The sequence below is a fragment of the Bidens hawaiensis genome, unplaced genomic scaffold, assembly GCF_021521415.1.
Source record: "Bidens hawaiensis isolate Kalapana, Puna unplaced genomic scaffold, B.hawaiensis_p1.1 tig00008041_1, whole genome shotgun sequence".
NCBI lineage: Eukaryota > Viridiplantae > Streptophyta > Magnoliopsida > Asterales > Asteraceae > Bidens > Bidens hawaiensis.
In genome coordinates this window covers 265,462-281,454 of record NW_027491565.1, presented here as the reverse complement: position 1 = coordinate 281,454, position 15,993 = coordinate 265,462, and the positions used below count along the sequence as shown (strand labels likewise).

Genomic DNA, 15,993 nt, shown 5'->3' with positions numbered 1-15,993 from the left:
GGAAGATGTAGTTCTAGTCACTAAGCTTGCCAAGAGATGCATGAAAACGAATAGCAAAAAAAGACCAAGCATGGAAGAAGTGGTCGGGAATTTGGACAAGTTAAGACTAGTACAACTAGAATAAGTGCATCATATAATATGAATATGAACTCACAAATAGTTAATTATAGTACATAACTACATCTCAATACTTCTAACATGAGATGGTGAACCCGTGTTGGTGATGATGAGAACCACATTAGGCGTGGCTACTTAAATTCCAGATTGAATAATTCTAGGCTTAACAAAATATTTAGATTCAAATAAGTATATACACTAGTGTAAAAACACCCATTTAGGAGTGGTTTGTAACACCATTTGGAGCGGTTTTAAATCACTTATAAAGGGATCGCTCCTAATGGGAGTATCCCTCTTTAGGAGTGGTTTTATAAATCGCTTATAATACGCTTCTAAAGCCCTTTAAAAAACAAAAAAATGACGGAAAATGGCCGGAATCCTAGCCACCATCGTCGGAGTTTCCGAATATTTGCAGGATATTCTTGTGAGTGGTTGCTCCGGTAGGTGTTTTCTCAAGCCTCATCTTTAATGGTCTTTTCTTAGAACCTTTATACTTGGCTGGATACCTAGTCGCCATCTTTAATGGTCCTCCGTTGTATCAAATCTTAGTGACCACCACTTGGCCCTCACTTGTTTTTGGTGAACGTCCGATAAAGGTTTTGCGGGAAGTTTTCGTTTATGTTCGTTCGATTAATAAATGAACAAAAATGAACAAAAGAATTCAGTCCGTTAAGCTTAATGAATGAACACGAATAGAGGTTGTATTCGTTCAATAGTGTTCGTGAATGCTCGGTAATGTGTTTGTTTAAGTCTACCCAGTTACGTACGTCCAATTATGTCCGTTTACGTGGCGTCTAGTTAGGTTCATGTATTACCACTTTACTACTAATATTTTTTTATTTGTTTTACTGTGTAAACTATTATGTTTTGATTACTATGTGAACTGATAAGTTCTTTTTGGTTATTCTGGGAGTAATTCTGTATTTTTGGTTGAATTTGCGTGGATTTATGATTATTATTCTCGAATTAACATGTAATTGTTTATATCTGTTTGTCTGTTAGTGTCGTTTCTATCACACATTCACACCCTCGGGACGAAACACAATTGCTCATAGCTCGTAACATTAATTTAAGTGACAACAAATATTATTTCATATTAAATAAAACAATTCATCACATTCTCATAAATCAAAACAAAACAAATAATCCAACATAAATAACCAAAATAATTAAGTTCTATATTTATTAAATATCCTAGAAGTCTGTCCATCTAGGCGTTCCAATCTTGAGCATTTTTAACCTGTAGCATATATAAAATAACTTGTTAACACAAAGTTGATGAGCAATCATAGGTTTAATATTATATAACATGTAAAAAACGTTACGATTCATATATCACAAGACAAAATCCAGCATAATGTAAATACGTAAAAATAACTAAAAACTTTCGTTCGTTCTTGACATATAGTCAATCTACTAGAAGTGTAGGTTCGTCTCAAGGGTTGTCCCACTATAGTGTTTGTGTTTGAGTATCCATCATCAACAACTTGAAAATAAACATTTAATCATATAGCATGTAGCATGTAGACATGAACAAACATGTATAGAGATCAACACTTACTTATATTGTCATGAATCATATTTGAAGAATATGAAATAACCGGTTTTGTAATGTAAATACAAGCTACACCCCCAAATATATTTAAAAGCATAAAATGGGGACATGAAATAGTCATTTGGAAAAGGCGTATAGAAGTGATGAAACAAAAGATGAGCTTAATCGAGTAGATTGACTTGGCTTGGTTCAACAAGAAATCCAAGATTGAATAATCTAAAGTCATAGAAAATATTCAAAGGAAGTAAAACAGTGAATATGGAAAACTATAGGTTCGATTTTTAAATAGGGGTTTAAACAAAACTAAAAAAGCAAAGTTAGGTTTAACGTGTGGTAATAATCAAAGTTCGGTTTTTATTATGAAAATTAAGTTAAAATAGTTATTGATAAATTTTAGATGGTTTAGTTTCATTAAAATAATATAATGCGGATGAAAAAGTAGACTACTTATAAAAAATGCTTAAACTAAAAACCCCCAATTTGAAAGAACATAAACCTTAGTTATAAGATTGACTAAATTGGATGTTGAAACACCTAAAATCAATGGATTTGGTAGAGGGATTTTGATTCATATATGTAAACAAAGAACAACAATTAAATAATTACGTGGAAGATGTAGAGAAATATGAAGAAGAAAGCTCGGTTTGACTTTTGGAGGTCAACTATGCAAGAACACCAAAACAAAGCTTGAATTCGTGAAAGTGAGGAAGAATTGAGGGTGAAGGACGATTGAACAGAGGCTTGTGATGTGGTTATATACAAGAATTTCGTTCATGATTAAATCGTATCGTTTAATTTGAAAGATTTATTCAAAATTCAAACTTGGAAGGAAAAACTCACAATTGACGAGGTAAATGGTAAAGTTGAGGGAAAAGAAAGTGATATGCGTTAGAAAAGAATCTAGAAACATCCTAAGTCGACAAAATCAAAATCTTATCGAGTTTGGAAAGGATTTGGATAATAACTTGGAGTCTCGTCCAAGTTTCGCGTTCAGATGTATGCGTCGTGTATCACGAAGACTAAAGGGAGTGGCCTTCGTGTGTCTCTATCCAATTATGTTTGCGGTTGTTCTTGGTGTTGGTCGCGTATCTCGAAGATCATTAGAGGAGTTCGTTGCGTAGCGCGGCCTGATTGAAGACTGGTGCAAATCCTAACATTTTAGCATATCGCGAAATGTTGGGTTAATATTATTCGGGTAGTGCGAATGATAGAATTCTTTGGAATTTTTAAGATTTGGCAACTTTGACCCTAAACTTTGATTGCATGCAATAAAAGATATAAACTCCTTGAAATAGCGTTCGTGATCGAGTTGTAACCATACAATAACATACATAAATATACACCAGTAACACCACAATTGAATAATGCAAACTTTGTTAATTAGGAAAAATCCGAATTACAATACAGGTTGGATAAACGAACTGGGAAAAATGACAAATGTCACAATTTCCGTTCGTTCGCACATTAGGGCCGTTATATTTGTTTGTCCATTAATGCCAGCTATCGTTAGTTAGCATCCAGTTACATCTACTAGTTTTCATTAGTATCCATTTGCGTCTATTTACGATATTAACGGACCAACATGGGCAAAATCTCAATTCAATTCCTTAATGAACGAACACAGACACAAATTTCCGTTCACTAGAGCGTTCGTTAACCGTTCATTTGTCCGACAAAAAACTTAACAGACAAACATAAACAATGTCTCACCCCTTGATTCAGTTCAATTCGATTCGTTTACAACCTAGAGAGAAACATATCATATATATTAAACAAATTATAATGATCCCATTTTATAAAATTTAACCTAATTAGAGGCGCGCAAATAAACCGGTTAACCGAACCGACCCGAAATTCGAACCGAAACCAAATCAATTTGAAACCGATTATGCAAAAACTGGTTTGGAAGCGATTGAAACCATAGGTTCGAAACCGGTTTGTAACTTTCTCCACCAAAACCGGTTCCAACCCGGTTAACTTAACCGAAACCAACCAAAGACCAAGCAAGAAATCGGTCAAAACCCTAACCGAACCAATCAAAACCCGAACTAAAACCGATCATACATAGTAAAAAAACGGTTTCAACCCGAATCGAAACTGAACATAAATAAATTTTGACTTTTATTGACCAAACCGAACCGTTTTTAACCCAAACCGATATGTGCACCTCTTAATCTAATCCAAGACACCCCTCAATTTGGTAACAAAATTTAAAATCCAAAATATAACCCCATAAAATAAAACTTTACCAAAAGTAACAAAAACCAAAACCAAACCACAATAATAATAATAATAATAATAATAATAATAATAATAATAATAATAATAATAATATAAAAAGCAAAGAGAAGTGGGCGAGTGGGAGGGTTTGGTTATTATTATTAATACTTTAGTTTCGAAACCTTCTTCTTCTTCTTCTTCTTCTTCTTCTTTATATCTGGTCGCCTCCTTCCAACTGCAAACACAAATTCACTCACCGATTAATACTAATAATATTATTATTATTACCCAGTAACTGAAATCGACGGTGGTGAGTTTAGATCTGACTAATAATAATAATAACAACGATGGGCAGCAGAGGCGGCGGTGGTAATAATAATATTAATGGAGTTAACGGAATACCGACGGCGTCTAGGAAGATGGTACAGAGTCTTAAGGAGATTGTTAACGGAGTTTCGGATGCTGAGATCTATGCTGCCTTAAAGGACTGTAATATGGACCCTAATGAAGCTGTTAATCGTCTATTGTCTCAAGGTTCAATTTTTAACGGGTTTTTTTAGGTTAAAAGATGTAATTGGTTTGTGTTATGTGTTTTTTATGCCTTGTTTTGTGTGAATTTGAAAAGGGTTAGGTTAAAAATTATAGCTTTGTGGTGATACTGGTCTTTTTTTTATTATATGTTGTGTGTTGTTATGATTTGGTTGTGAAAATTTGAAAAAGATTAGGTTAGAAGCTATAGTGTTGTGGTGATACTGTTAGTTTGTTAAGTATATGTTATGTGTTTTTATGTTATGCTTTTGCAAATTTGAAAAAGATTGGGTTAAAAGTTATAGTTTTGTGGTGTATATACTGTTAAGTTGTTAATTATATGTTATGTGTTTTTATGTTGTGATTTGTGCACATTTGAAAAAACATTAGTATAGTTTTGTGGTGATGCTGTTAATTTGTTAATTATTTGTTATGTGTTCTTATGTTTTGATTATATGTTGTGTGTTTTTATGTTTAGGTTGTGCAAATTTGGAAAAGATTAGGTTAAAAGTTATAGTTTTGTGGTGTATATACTGTTAATTTGTTAATTATATGTTATGTGGTGTTATGTTTTTGATTATATGTTATGTGTTTTTATGTTTTGTTTAGGTTAAAAGTTATAGTTTTGTGGTGATTAGTTTTTTTAATGTATGTGTTATAAAAGCACATGATACTGTTAATTTGTTAATTGTATGCTCTGTGTTCTTATGTTTTTATTGTGCAAATTTGAAAAAAAAAATAGGTTAATAGTTATACTTTGTGGTGCTTATTTATTGTATATATTATAGAAGCACATGATACTGTTGATTTTAGGTTTTTGTTATTTTACTTGGATAATGAAGCATGATGGTTTGGTTTTAGGTTCTTGTTAATGTTATGTGTATTGTTTTGATATAAAGTTTTTATTTTTTTTAATCTGTAGATCCGTTTCACGAGGTGAAGAGCAAGCGAGAGAAGAAAAAAGAGGTGTGTTTGCTTGAATGATAACTGAACTTGTTTTTATCAGCCTTGCCTGATTCTTTGAATTACTGAATGAGTATTGTTTTTCTGCTTTTATTTGCATCAGTTTAAGGATACTACAGAATCTAGGCCTCGTGGTGGCGGTAGCACTTCAAACCGTGGTGCTAGAAATGGTACAGATCGTTATTCTGGGCGTGGTGGTTCATCACAGTTTAACCCTTCTGGTATATTAGTATTACATTTTGTAAAAATCAAATATTTATTGGTTCTATGCGAAACTTGAACTATTAATTCTTATTCATTGCATTTTTTTTAAAGAATCTGGTGGTCTACACGGAAAGTCCAAGAGGGAAAATGGTTCAAGTTCTTACACAAGATCTTCTGCACCAGCTTATGGAGGTGCACCAACTAATACAAACCGAACCCCTCAAACTTACAGGTATTTCAATGTTACAAAAATTAGTTGGATATATATGTGTTCTATGTAAAGGGTTAATTTTTATTACTTGTTGACTGCAGTGGTTCTGTTAGCAATGAAAATAAAGCACCAACTTTCAGTGTAACTGATGGTGCTGCAACGGGCTCTCAACCGCCATCTTCTGGTTTCCAATCTGCTTGGTTGGGTGCACCTGGTCAAAAGTCGATGGCTGACATTGTGAAAATGGGTAAACCACAAAACAAGGTTTATAGTGCCCCGGTTCCATCTCAGCCACCATCAACACATTATGAGCAGAATTCTTGGGAGGACAATACTTATAAAGCTCCAGAGACGTATCAAGAACATGTTGATGACTGGCCCGTAATGGAGCAGCCACAAACAGTTGTTGTACAATCTGTAGTGGGGCCCGAGTCTCATGTAGAGCCTGAGAATGTGGATTATGAAAGAAACGATCAATACATTGAGTCTCAGACCGAAGAAGTTGAAGCAGAAGATGAACATGTTTACGAAGAACACGAGGATACATCTGAGAGTGCACCTCTTCGTGACGATACGTATAATGATTCCTTTCATCATGAGGATCATGCTTTTGAGCATAATGAAGAACAATTCACGCATCCAGTTGATGAAGGTGATGCTTTAGCGTCTTCGGTGAGTGCAAACATGCAGCAACTAAATATTCAAGAAGACAGACAGTATGATGAACCAGAAGAGAATATCCCGTCTGTAGTGATTCCAAACCATCTGCAAGTTCAGACTGCTGATTGCTCACACTTGAGTTTTGGGAGCTTCGGTTCCACCATGAATCCCGGGTTTCCCGGATCTTTTGGATCTAGACAGTTGGAAAACAAAACAGAAGAAACACTTGCTGAGCCTGAGTCTTCATCTGTTGGGCCTTCTGAAATTAGGTACAACCTTAATCTTATATTACAAGTGTCACAATAGATGCTTTTATTATTTTTTTTATAATTTTTAAAAACTTTTTTCGCAGAAATTCCGAGTATTATGGTAACGAGTCTATGATAACGCCGGAAAACAATGCGGTCCATCAGGCGGGGCCAAATTCTGGGAGTTATGATTTGCCGTCTGCTTCACAAGCAGAGGTGTTGAAACAAGAAAATGCTGAGGTGGCACATGGGAATCAATATAGTTTTCCTTCACCGACACCTGGATCTGGTTATTCATTTGACAGTACCCATTTATTGAATCCCGGTTTCCCTCAGACTCAGACACCTTCACAGATGCCAAATGCAGCTCCCTTCTCGAACGTTATGGTACAGTTACAGTTACAGTTACATTAGCAATAGTTATATATTTTATATGTTTTCTTTAATAGCATACGATTTCTTGTACTTAATTTATTAACTTTTTCAGCTGAATCTGTTTATGATTTTTACAGCAGGCTGCATATACAAACTCGTTACCAAACACATTGTTAGCAGCAAATGGTCATCCTGCTAGAGAATCTGAACTGGCATATTCGCAGTTTCCTATTAGTCAGTCAATGGCTGCTAAATATGGTAACTCAGTCCCGTCCATCAGCGGTTCAACTATATCTATGGCAGAGGTATTGTACTGAATTTAACTTACTGTCTTTCTTTCGTCTGAATAATCAGTTAAAATACTTTTGGTTGTTAAAAGTTATAGATTTACGATTATGTTCATTGGTATTGCAGGCTTTAAAGACTGGCGTGTTCTCATCGTCTCAACCAACACCACAGACTTCACCTGGCAACACAATTGCAACCGGACCCGCTCTTCCACAACACCTTGCTATGCACCCGTACTCTCAACACACGCTTCCGTTGGGTCCATTTGCAAACATGATAGGCTATCCATTCTTACCTCAAAGTTACACATACATGCCATCTGGATTCCAACAAGCGTTTGCTGGAAATAGCACTTATCATCAACAGTTGGCTGCTGTTCTTCCTCAATATAAGAACAGTGTTTCTGTCAGCAGTCTGTCTCAATCTGCAGCGGTTCCATCTGGTTATGGTTCGTTTGGTAATTCTACTGCGATTCCTGGAAACTATCAAGTTAATCAACCTGCGGGCCCTTCAGGGTCAACTTTAAATTATGATGATGTGTTGAATGCCCATTACAAAGATAACAGTCAGTTGCTCTCACTTCAGCAGGTATCTCATCTTTTCCCATTTAGCAATTTCTGAAATAAACAAGAATATGATAGTAAACAGTCAAAAGTTGCTGAAAGTGTCTAATTTCATATATGCTCTTACAAATTTTAAAAATTTCATAAATATCATATACACTAAACTTTAGTGAATGCTTACTTATTGACCATTCTACCTCTTATTATTATTATCTTTGATCGACATCGATGATATATTTTTATGAAAACCATTGTTTACGGATAAAAACTATAAAAGTATTAAGTGTAACATGGCATGATGGCATACATGATATTTTTAGTTTTATATGAATTTTTTTATGAAATAAGGTTTACTTTTAGTTTTAGGTTAAAGTTATTATAATTGTTATTCTTTCTTTTTAAGTTAAAACTTTTTATCCTTGGTGTTTTAACTTTTGCTTTAAAAAGCATTTCCATTTTCATTTTGTTTTTTAATCCCTTGATAAATTACGAGTCTTACCCTCAAAGTTATGGTATTAATAAACTAAACTAGACTATTACTTATATGCACATTAGGATGTTAAATGTATAGTTTTTGGGTTGTGCATATAGGTTACTTTTAATATAAAAATCATATATAAAACTTACTTTTAATAATGTCTCGAGGCTTATATAGGTTATTTACTTATTTGTAATATAAATCATATATAAAACTTAATTTTAATACTGTCTTGAGGCGTATGAGGCTTAGGCCTTGAGAGTCAACGGAAAATGTTTCGAGGCGCGTTTCCGCTTTTTAAACTTTGGGTATATTTGAAATTTTTAATTACTTGGTAAGGGCATACATGGTATTTTTAGTTTTCCATGGGTAAATATGATATTTTCAAGTTTGTAGGGGTGTATATATTAATCTGTTAAATTTACTCACGCAACGTTTTTTCCCCAGAACGAGAACCCAGCAACGTGGGTTCATGGAGCTGGTTCAAGACAAATGCCCGGAGTTCAAGCCAGCACGTATTACGGTTTCCAGGGTCAAAACCAGCAGCCAAGTGGGTTTAGGCAAGGTCAACCACAGCACCAACAGCAGCAGCAGCCGTCACAGAACTATGGCGGGGCCGGTCTTAACTACCCAAATTACTATCATTCCCAAGCGGGAATATCTCAGGAGCATCAGCTGCAGCAAAACACCAGGGACGGGTCTGTTGTCGGTGGGTCTCAAGGGCAACCGAAACCTCAGCAGCAGACACAACAGCTATGGCAAAACAGCTACTAATGGGTTCATGCCTGACTCGGGTTTTTCAGGGTCTTGTAATGAGTTTGAAAGTGGCAATGAAATAATGGAATGATAAAAAAATTAAAACAAGTGCTTGGCTTTTACCTGCTGCTGCCCTGTGCCTTGAGAGGTTGTATTCTACAGTTGTTTCTACTACCAGTGTTTTGTGGTTTCGGTTCTAAGTTAGTTTGATGTAGGGAACATGCGTGCGTGCTAATTTTTTGTTAGTTTGACTTCTATTATAAATCGTTCTGTCGTTTTCTCTGTTTCTTTCGTTGGTGTTAATTCCTCGTTCGTTATCAAGTAATTTATAGTTTCTTTTGTCAGTTTTCAATCCGGTTTGGTACTGTCTTCTTTAAATCAAAAAGCAATTTTTACTTTCTGGTTAACTCAGTTGAGATACAAAACTGAAAATCTGAAGTGGGACTGAACTAAACTGTAAATATAGTATGTTTGGTCGGTTCATCGTTCTTAATTTATGCTTAAGCCGATCAAAATTAAGATAAACTTGTATATTTATAAGGTTTACGAGCCAGTTTGAGATCAAACTCGTTTTTTTGGTACTGTGGTCTGACTTGATGTACGCTTGAAGCAAGGTTTGTTGAAACTGGTCTGAGTGTATGTAGTCGATCACTGGCCATAGAGGCAGGCATAGAACGATTTTTCGAACATCTAGTTAGTTTTGGTACGTAGTCAAAATAATAGTCATAAAATGTTAATTTTTTCAACTTTCCATGATTTTTAATAACCAGAAACAATCATGATTTGAGTGAAGATATTGATGATTTTAGAAATTTAATCCTCCCAAATGAACAAGTTACAAAAAAACCTCAATCCTTGAATAAAACTAAAACAGGAAAGAACAATAACTCCAAAAGAATATTCAAAATACACAAATCTTTTCTCACTATTGAAAACATAATATTCAAATTCAGAAAATAGTAAATTAAAATAAAAACCAACTTTAATGAAAACCCATATAAAGTTGATGAGAATGATCTATAAGAAACACAACAAGAATAAAATATGCCATTTCATGTCTGATTTTTAAAAACCACTGCATTCAATGTCCAAATTGTTCTCCCTTTAGCTGCAGAATCTAATTTGAAATCAAGAAACTCGGCTTGCTTAACTTCAAATTGTAGCGTCATCATACACTGAAATTAAGAAATTCAATTCAAAGTCAGAATCTTTTATAGCCGTCTATCTGTTATAAAATAAAAAAGATCAATTTTTTTTCTCTGGTTAATTTTAAAGTTTATTACTTGAGAAGAGATCTTGTAAGATGTTCCCGTGCAGTTGCCAATGCTTGGCTTATCGTCTGCAAAAATAAATTCACAATAACGAAGCATGAAATATGAAAAAATAAATCGTTATTGTGGAGTTAGGCGGTTAGCTTACCTGCTCAGAGAGAGGAGCTCCGGAATCTACACTGTGGCTTGCAACCTTACCAGCAATGACATTTGCATCGGTTTCCAGGATGATTCTGCAAATTACAGTAGATAGATGTTAATATATCTCTCATCTGTATAGATTTTTAAACTAGACAATAATACAATAGTTAAAAATTAATAATAATTAAACTATGTAATAAAGATAGTTAAGATGTAGCTTACCCGCCATCAACAATTTCATCAAGGCACAATAAAATGAGATCCAAATTTTCAAGTGCCTCTTTCTTATCCACGTTGCCCCTGGAACATATATCAATTGAGAATATTATTGACATTTCATAAAATAAATAAAACAAAGCTCGTGAAATAACAGAATAAGTAGATGTATAAATTTATTTTTAACTACCTAAGCAAAAGACCAACTGCATCAAAGAAGCCCTGAAGAACAGTAGATATAATGAGCTCATTTTCGTCATCACCGCCAGTAACAAAGAAGTGAAGGTCTTGAGCAAACTTGTAAATAACAATGTTGTTCTCAAACATTGCTATCTCAGCTGCACATTAGTCCAACCCAAACATTACATGCCAGTTAAGATAACTAAACAAGTTCTTCGTTTGTGGAATGGCATTTCATCATATCAATCCAATATCAAATCAGAGGGGTTTTAAAGTATACCATCTGTGCGTGCATTTGTCTTCTGAGTCTTGGTAAACACAGCCTTTTCAAACGCTTCCTTAGAACTATTAGTTGGCCAGTCATCTGAATAGTACTTCACAGCTACACGGTTGCCCTCTGAATCCAATAGTAAAATGTTCTTCACTGAAGGGCAAGACTCCTACACACAAAAAGCGACACAGATATATCAAAACTTTATTACTCACATTCACATCAGCTTCTCTATTTTTATCTCTATATAACCAAAAAACACATTTATCTCCAAAATTTGACAATCTTCTACAAACTTCCCACATCTCACTCTCTATGACCACCTCTGTTTAATTAAACAATACTTCTTTATTATTTTTTATCTTTCTTCCACTCTCAACAACTCACGAAAAGTATAGAAAATATATATAGGGAACAAATAGTAAATCTCTATAAGTAGAGAATCACTATAGCTTCTCTATAGTTGTTCTCTCTTTTAGAGATCCTGATGTAGTGATAATTTTATTGGTTTCTCTAAAGTTTAAAGAACCCGCTGCTTACTCTAAAGTTTAAGAGCATTCTTATCGAGTCTCTATCTCCATCTATATACGTTAACCCAAAAAAAACACCTTTTCTGTAAACTTTGTTTTTTCCCTTAAATCTCACACATCCGATTCTCCATCTCTATCTCTATCTTACTCACAAACACTATTTTATACACTCACAAAAATATAAAGATTAACGAACAATCAGTCAATCACCCTCTACATATAGAAGTTTACTATTATTTTTATCAGATTTTTCTTAATTATAGAGATTCCAATGAAGGGAGAGTGTAAGTGTTTTCTTTATTCCATTTAGAGGCTCCAATGTCACTCATGCAACGGAATCTAATGTTCGTTAACCCTATTCTCGATGCATTTTACATCAAAGTATCGGTCTTACATATATATCACAATTACGCCCGAACCATTACTAGCTAGCAACTATGTTAAATCAATTACTACAAAGTTCCATTTTTTGCAACAAATATGCCAATAGATCAAGGCTTCCCGACACAAAAACCTAATTAACTCATCACAAAAACAAAACCAGATCTTAAATTTACTTCAACACCACCATTAATTCAACTAAAACTCCAAAAAAAACCCTAATTCACTATAATCACCATCAAACTAAACCTCTTAATTCAACAATAACACCTACATTCATCCAGATCTGAGTCCTGTAACCCTAAAAATCCTCATAAACCTACCTAACAACCAATCGATCACAAAATCAAACAAAACTGAAGCTCCAGATAACAAATTACATTACCGATCGCTAAATTTACTGAAATCAATTGACAGATCGGCAATTACAAATGCAGGATCGATGAACACACGCGTTAAAGTATGATATAAATTGAAATTGAGCAGTAATGGAGACAGTATGTGTGTATTATAAGCGGATCTCATTGTTCAACTTACCATTGGATTGGTTACAAATTTTGGCGTCAAGATTTGTTGTGCAGATTCAGAGGAAGTCTCGACTTATTATTATTATTATTATTATGAACACAACGAAGAGTATTTGTAGGTGGAGAATTTATAGAATGGGCACTGTATTTTTATGTATTTTACAATTTCATATAAAACCGGTTAGGAATCGATTGAAACCAATGGTTAGGAATGGGTTATGTATGTTTGAACTAAAACCGATTACAAGCCGGTTAGTTTAATTGTTTAAATAGATTGGTAAGTGGTAAATGGTTACTAAGACTACTCTCATTGGCAATCTCATAATAAGATTGGTGGGCCCAAAGTTAAAAAAAATTGAAAAAGAAAATTTACCAATCTAGATTGGCAATCTGGGTTGGTAGAGCAAACCCAAATTGCAATCCAAACTAACCCCCAATAACTTAATTATTCAATTAACTTTTAATATTCGAACTAAAAAAAATAATTAAATACACGATATTTCTTAAAAAAAAATTATGAACATTCTGACATAAATTTTATTTAAAACGGACTTCGTTAAAAAAAATACTTTTTTTAAGTTGGGATGGATTGTGAATGTGTGTAAAAGATTGGGGTGAATTAAATTATGTAGATTGAGAGAGAGAAATAAATTTTATAATGTGAGATTGAGATTGTGAGATTGTTGATGGCGATAGTCTAACGTTGACATTATATTTTAAAGGGGTAGTTGTTGTGCGTTAATGCCTTAACGTACGGTATGTACGCGAGACGCTCAAAGGCAAAAACAAAGGCAAAAACCTAAAACGCTCACAAAACGTAAACACTCAGCAAACGTTCAAAAACGGTCTTCGTGAAAAAAAAGTGAAAAATTGATCGATTAACCATCCAAAACTGTTTTTTTCGGTGAACAAATGATTGACTGGATATGTATTGACGATTCTGAGATGTTTGGATGTGATTTCATGGATCGATTCGTGAAAAAATGGATTCGCGTACGTAATGTACGTTAAGACATTATTGTATTGGATCTTTTCCCATATTTTAAATATTATGATTGTTTTCTAATGGTTGTATAGCTGTTAGAAACTGGGTATTGGCTATTTTTGACCTTTTAAATGGGTGTTTGGGATTCCTTATTTTGTCTCCTTATAACTTTTCATTAAGTTAATAGGTTACAAAGTGTAACTTATGTAACTTTTACTTTCACAGTATAAGCAATCTCAAACACATTTTTACTTTTCAAAAAGTTTATAAGTTATAAGTTGGTGAAAATAAGCAATCCCGGGCACCCCTTAAGTTAGTATAAATAGGTGTTGGATGTTTAGGTTTTATAACACCACCTCTTGATTTCTCGAATACTTTCTAACACGTATAACCGTTCATCTCGGTCATGTCTCAACCTGATTGAACTAATGGCAAATGTAAAGCATTGTGTTTTTGGCTAAGTTTGACCTAAGTCTAATGTTGGCCAACACCAAAACGGCTTGTTGTAAAAGTTGTTGAGTCTTCCTTAAGGCGACGTCCACCTTCACCTTGCGATCTCACTTGAAAAAACATTGCCTGGCAGTGAGAGCAAGAAACGAAGAAAAAGACCTTGGAGCTACAGATTAAAGACCAAGTCCATGTGTCTTGATTAACAAAAATGCTAAATAACCGGTTCAGTTATTAACCTAACTGGTTTTCACGGTTATAAATTTCAAACATAGAAACCAGCAAATAGTTGGTTACTGGTTAACCGGCTTGGTTATTAACCTAACCGGTTTTTATGGTTATAAATTTTAGGCAAAAGATCCGATACAATAATACCTTAACGTACAATAGGTACGCGAATCCTTTTTTTCACGAATCGATTCATAAAATCACATCCAAACATCTCGCAATCATCAATACATACCCTATTAATCATCTATTCACCGAAAAATGCAGATTTGGATCGTTAATCGATCAATTTTTTACTTTTTTTCACGAAATCCGTTTTTTGAGTGTTTTAGTTTTGGCAGAGCGTTTTAGTATTTTTGCCTTGTTTTTTTGCCTTGAGCGTCTCACGTACCTATCGTACGTTAATGTATTATTGTACAGTATCTTGACCCATAAAATTTTATGCATAGAAACGGGCTAAAAACCGTAACTGATTTTGACAGCTTGACAAAAACATGTTTCGGTTTGTAATCGATATTACTAAAACCGGTTAACCACTATTTGCACCACTAACCGAAAATGCCCATCACTCCATGACTCCATCGTCTTTGTCATGGGCTTCTTGGGCTTTTATGGTTTATTTGGGCTTAATAGTTGGCTACCTCTTCCCTTGATGGCTTGAAACCTCATTCGGATGGCCGGATTATGGTATTGACTTTTGTAGTTTTGTGAACACCAAAAACCTCATTCCCTTGGTGTCGTATTTAGTCTGTAGGAATCATGTCAATTATTGATATATGTCGCATAATAAACATTCTAATCACTCTATTCATGGGTTTAGGAATATTAAATGCAATATGGGTTAAAATGTTAATGGGCTTTAAAATCATCTACACACAAAAAATATAATTTAAGAATCAGAAGCGTAAATATATGTCCCCATGGCGTTACTAATTAAACCGACACATAGTTGTATGTAGAGGTGCACAAATCGGGTATTATGAAAAACCGGGTTCGGGTATGGAACCGGGTTCAGGTATGATCGGGTATTGAAAAATCGGGTATTAACAATAATCGGGTCGGGTTCGGGTAGGGTATTGGCTTGAAAAACCATACCCTGTGTACCGGGTTCGGGTAGGGTATTGAACCGGGTCTTCAATACCCGGGTATTTGAAGACCTTATTTTCGGGTATTGAAAAAAACCCGTTTTATCGGTTTTGAATACCCTATTTTCCGGGTATTAAAAAAACCCATTTTCTACAGTTTTCTTCTATTAACGGGTCTGCTTCATTTTTTTATCCTAACTCCATTTTTTTGCATATAAACTTCAAAGTTCATTCAAACATACATAAACAACTAAACAATGATACAAAAAACATATATTTTATGTGTTTTCAGTTGTTTGTTATATCAAAAGGTGTTGCTCTAAACAAGTATTTATATCATATACGTGCTCCAAAAAGATCCGTTGGAGAACGACTATAGATATGTGGACAGCCACACAAAAACATGTGCATAAACACTAATATCCTAGCATGCAAAAAATCCGGTTCGGGTATGCAAAAAACCCGGGTTTCGGGTATAACTAGAACCGGGTTTCGGGTATAGTTTAAACCGGGTTTCGGGTATACTTAGAACCGGGTTTCAGGTATTATCGGGTTTAGATCGGGT

The 15,993-nt window shown here is 34.4% G+C and overlaps 2 protein-coding genes across 3 annotated transcripts; one reads left to right on the top strand and one right to left on the bottom strand.

Annotated features, from left to right (window-relative positions):
• The first annotated feature begins 4,091 nt into the window (after window positions 1-4,091).
• Window positions 4,092-9,470, top strand: LOC143636732 (uncharacterized). 2 transcript variants are annotated; one of them, XM_077104247.1, is made up of 9 exons: window positions 4,092-4,426; window positions 5,343-5,386; window positions 5,487-5,604; window positions 5,699-5,819; window positions 5,900-6,727; window positions 6,811-7,093; window positions 7,222-7,386; window positions 7,496-7,957; window positions 8,858-9,470. In XM_077104247.1, the coding sequence occupies exons 1-9, from the start codon at window positions 4,240-4,242 to the stop codon at window positions 9,182-9,184; spliced, it is 2,535 nt and encodes an 844-aa protein (XP_076960362.1). In that variant the 5' UTR covers window positions 4,092-4,239; the 3' UTR covers window positions 9,185-9,470. The 2 variants fall into 2 exon arrangements, with proteins under 2 accessions (XP_076960362.1, XP_076960361.1); XM_077104246.1 differs by having other exon boundaries at window positions 7,219-7,386.
• Window positions 9,471-10,445: 975 nt separating this feature from the next.
• Window positions 10,446-11,550, bottom strand: LOC143636714 (coatomer subunit zeta-1-like). The gene is made up of 6 exons (XM_077104237.1): window positions 11,461-11,550; window positions 11,255-11,414; window positions 10,985-11,132; window positions 10,801-10,878; window positions 10,586-10,670; window positions 10,446-10,505 (listed from the first exon to the last, which is right to left on the bottom strand). Exons 1-6 carry the CDS (start codon window positions 11,548-11,550, stop codon window positions 10,446-10,448), a joined length of 621 nt encoding a protein of 206 aa, XP_076960352.1.
• Between the last annotated feature and the right edge of the window lie 4,443 nt (window positions 11,551-15,993).

Coding starts and splice junctions, on each gene's coding strand:
- LOC143636732 (XM_077104246.1), top strand. CDS start 4,240: ATGGGCAGCAGAGGCGGCGGTGGTAATAATAATATTAATGGAGTTAAC. Junction 4,427..5,342: donor TAATCGTCTATTGTCTCAAG/GTTCAATTTTTA, acceptor TTTAATCTGTAG/ATCCGTTTCACGAGGTGAAG. Junction 5,387..5,486: donor AGCGAGAGAAGAAAAAAGAG/GTGTGTTTGCTT, acceptor TATTTGCATCAG/TTTAAGGATACTACAGAATC.
- LOC143636714 (XM_077104237.1), bottom strand. CDS start 11,550: ATGTGGGAAGTTTGTAGAAGATTGTCAAATTTTGGAGATAAATGTGTT. Junction 10,879..10,984: donor GCAGTTGGTCTTTTGCTTAG/GTAGTTAAAAAT, acceptor TATATGTTCCAG/GGGCAACGTGGATAAGAAAG. Junction 10,506..10,585: donor GAGCTCCTCTCTCTGAGCAG/GTAAGCTAACCG, acceptor TTATTTTTGCAG/ACGATAAGCCAAGCATTGGC.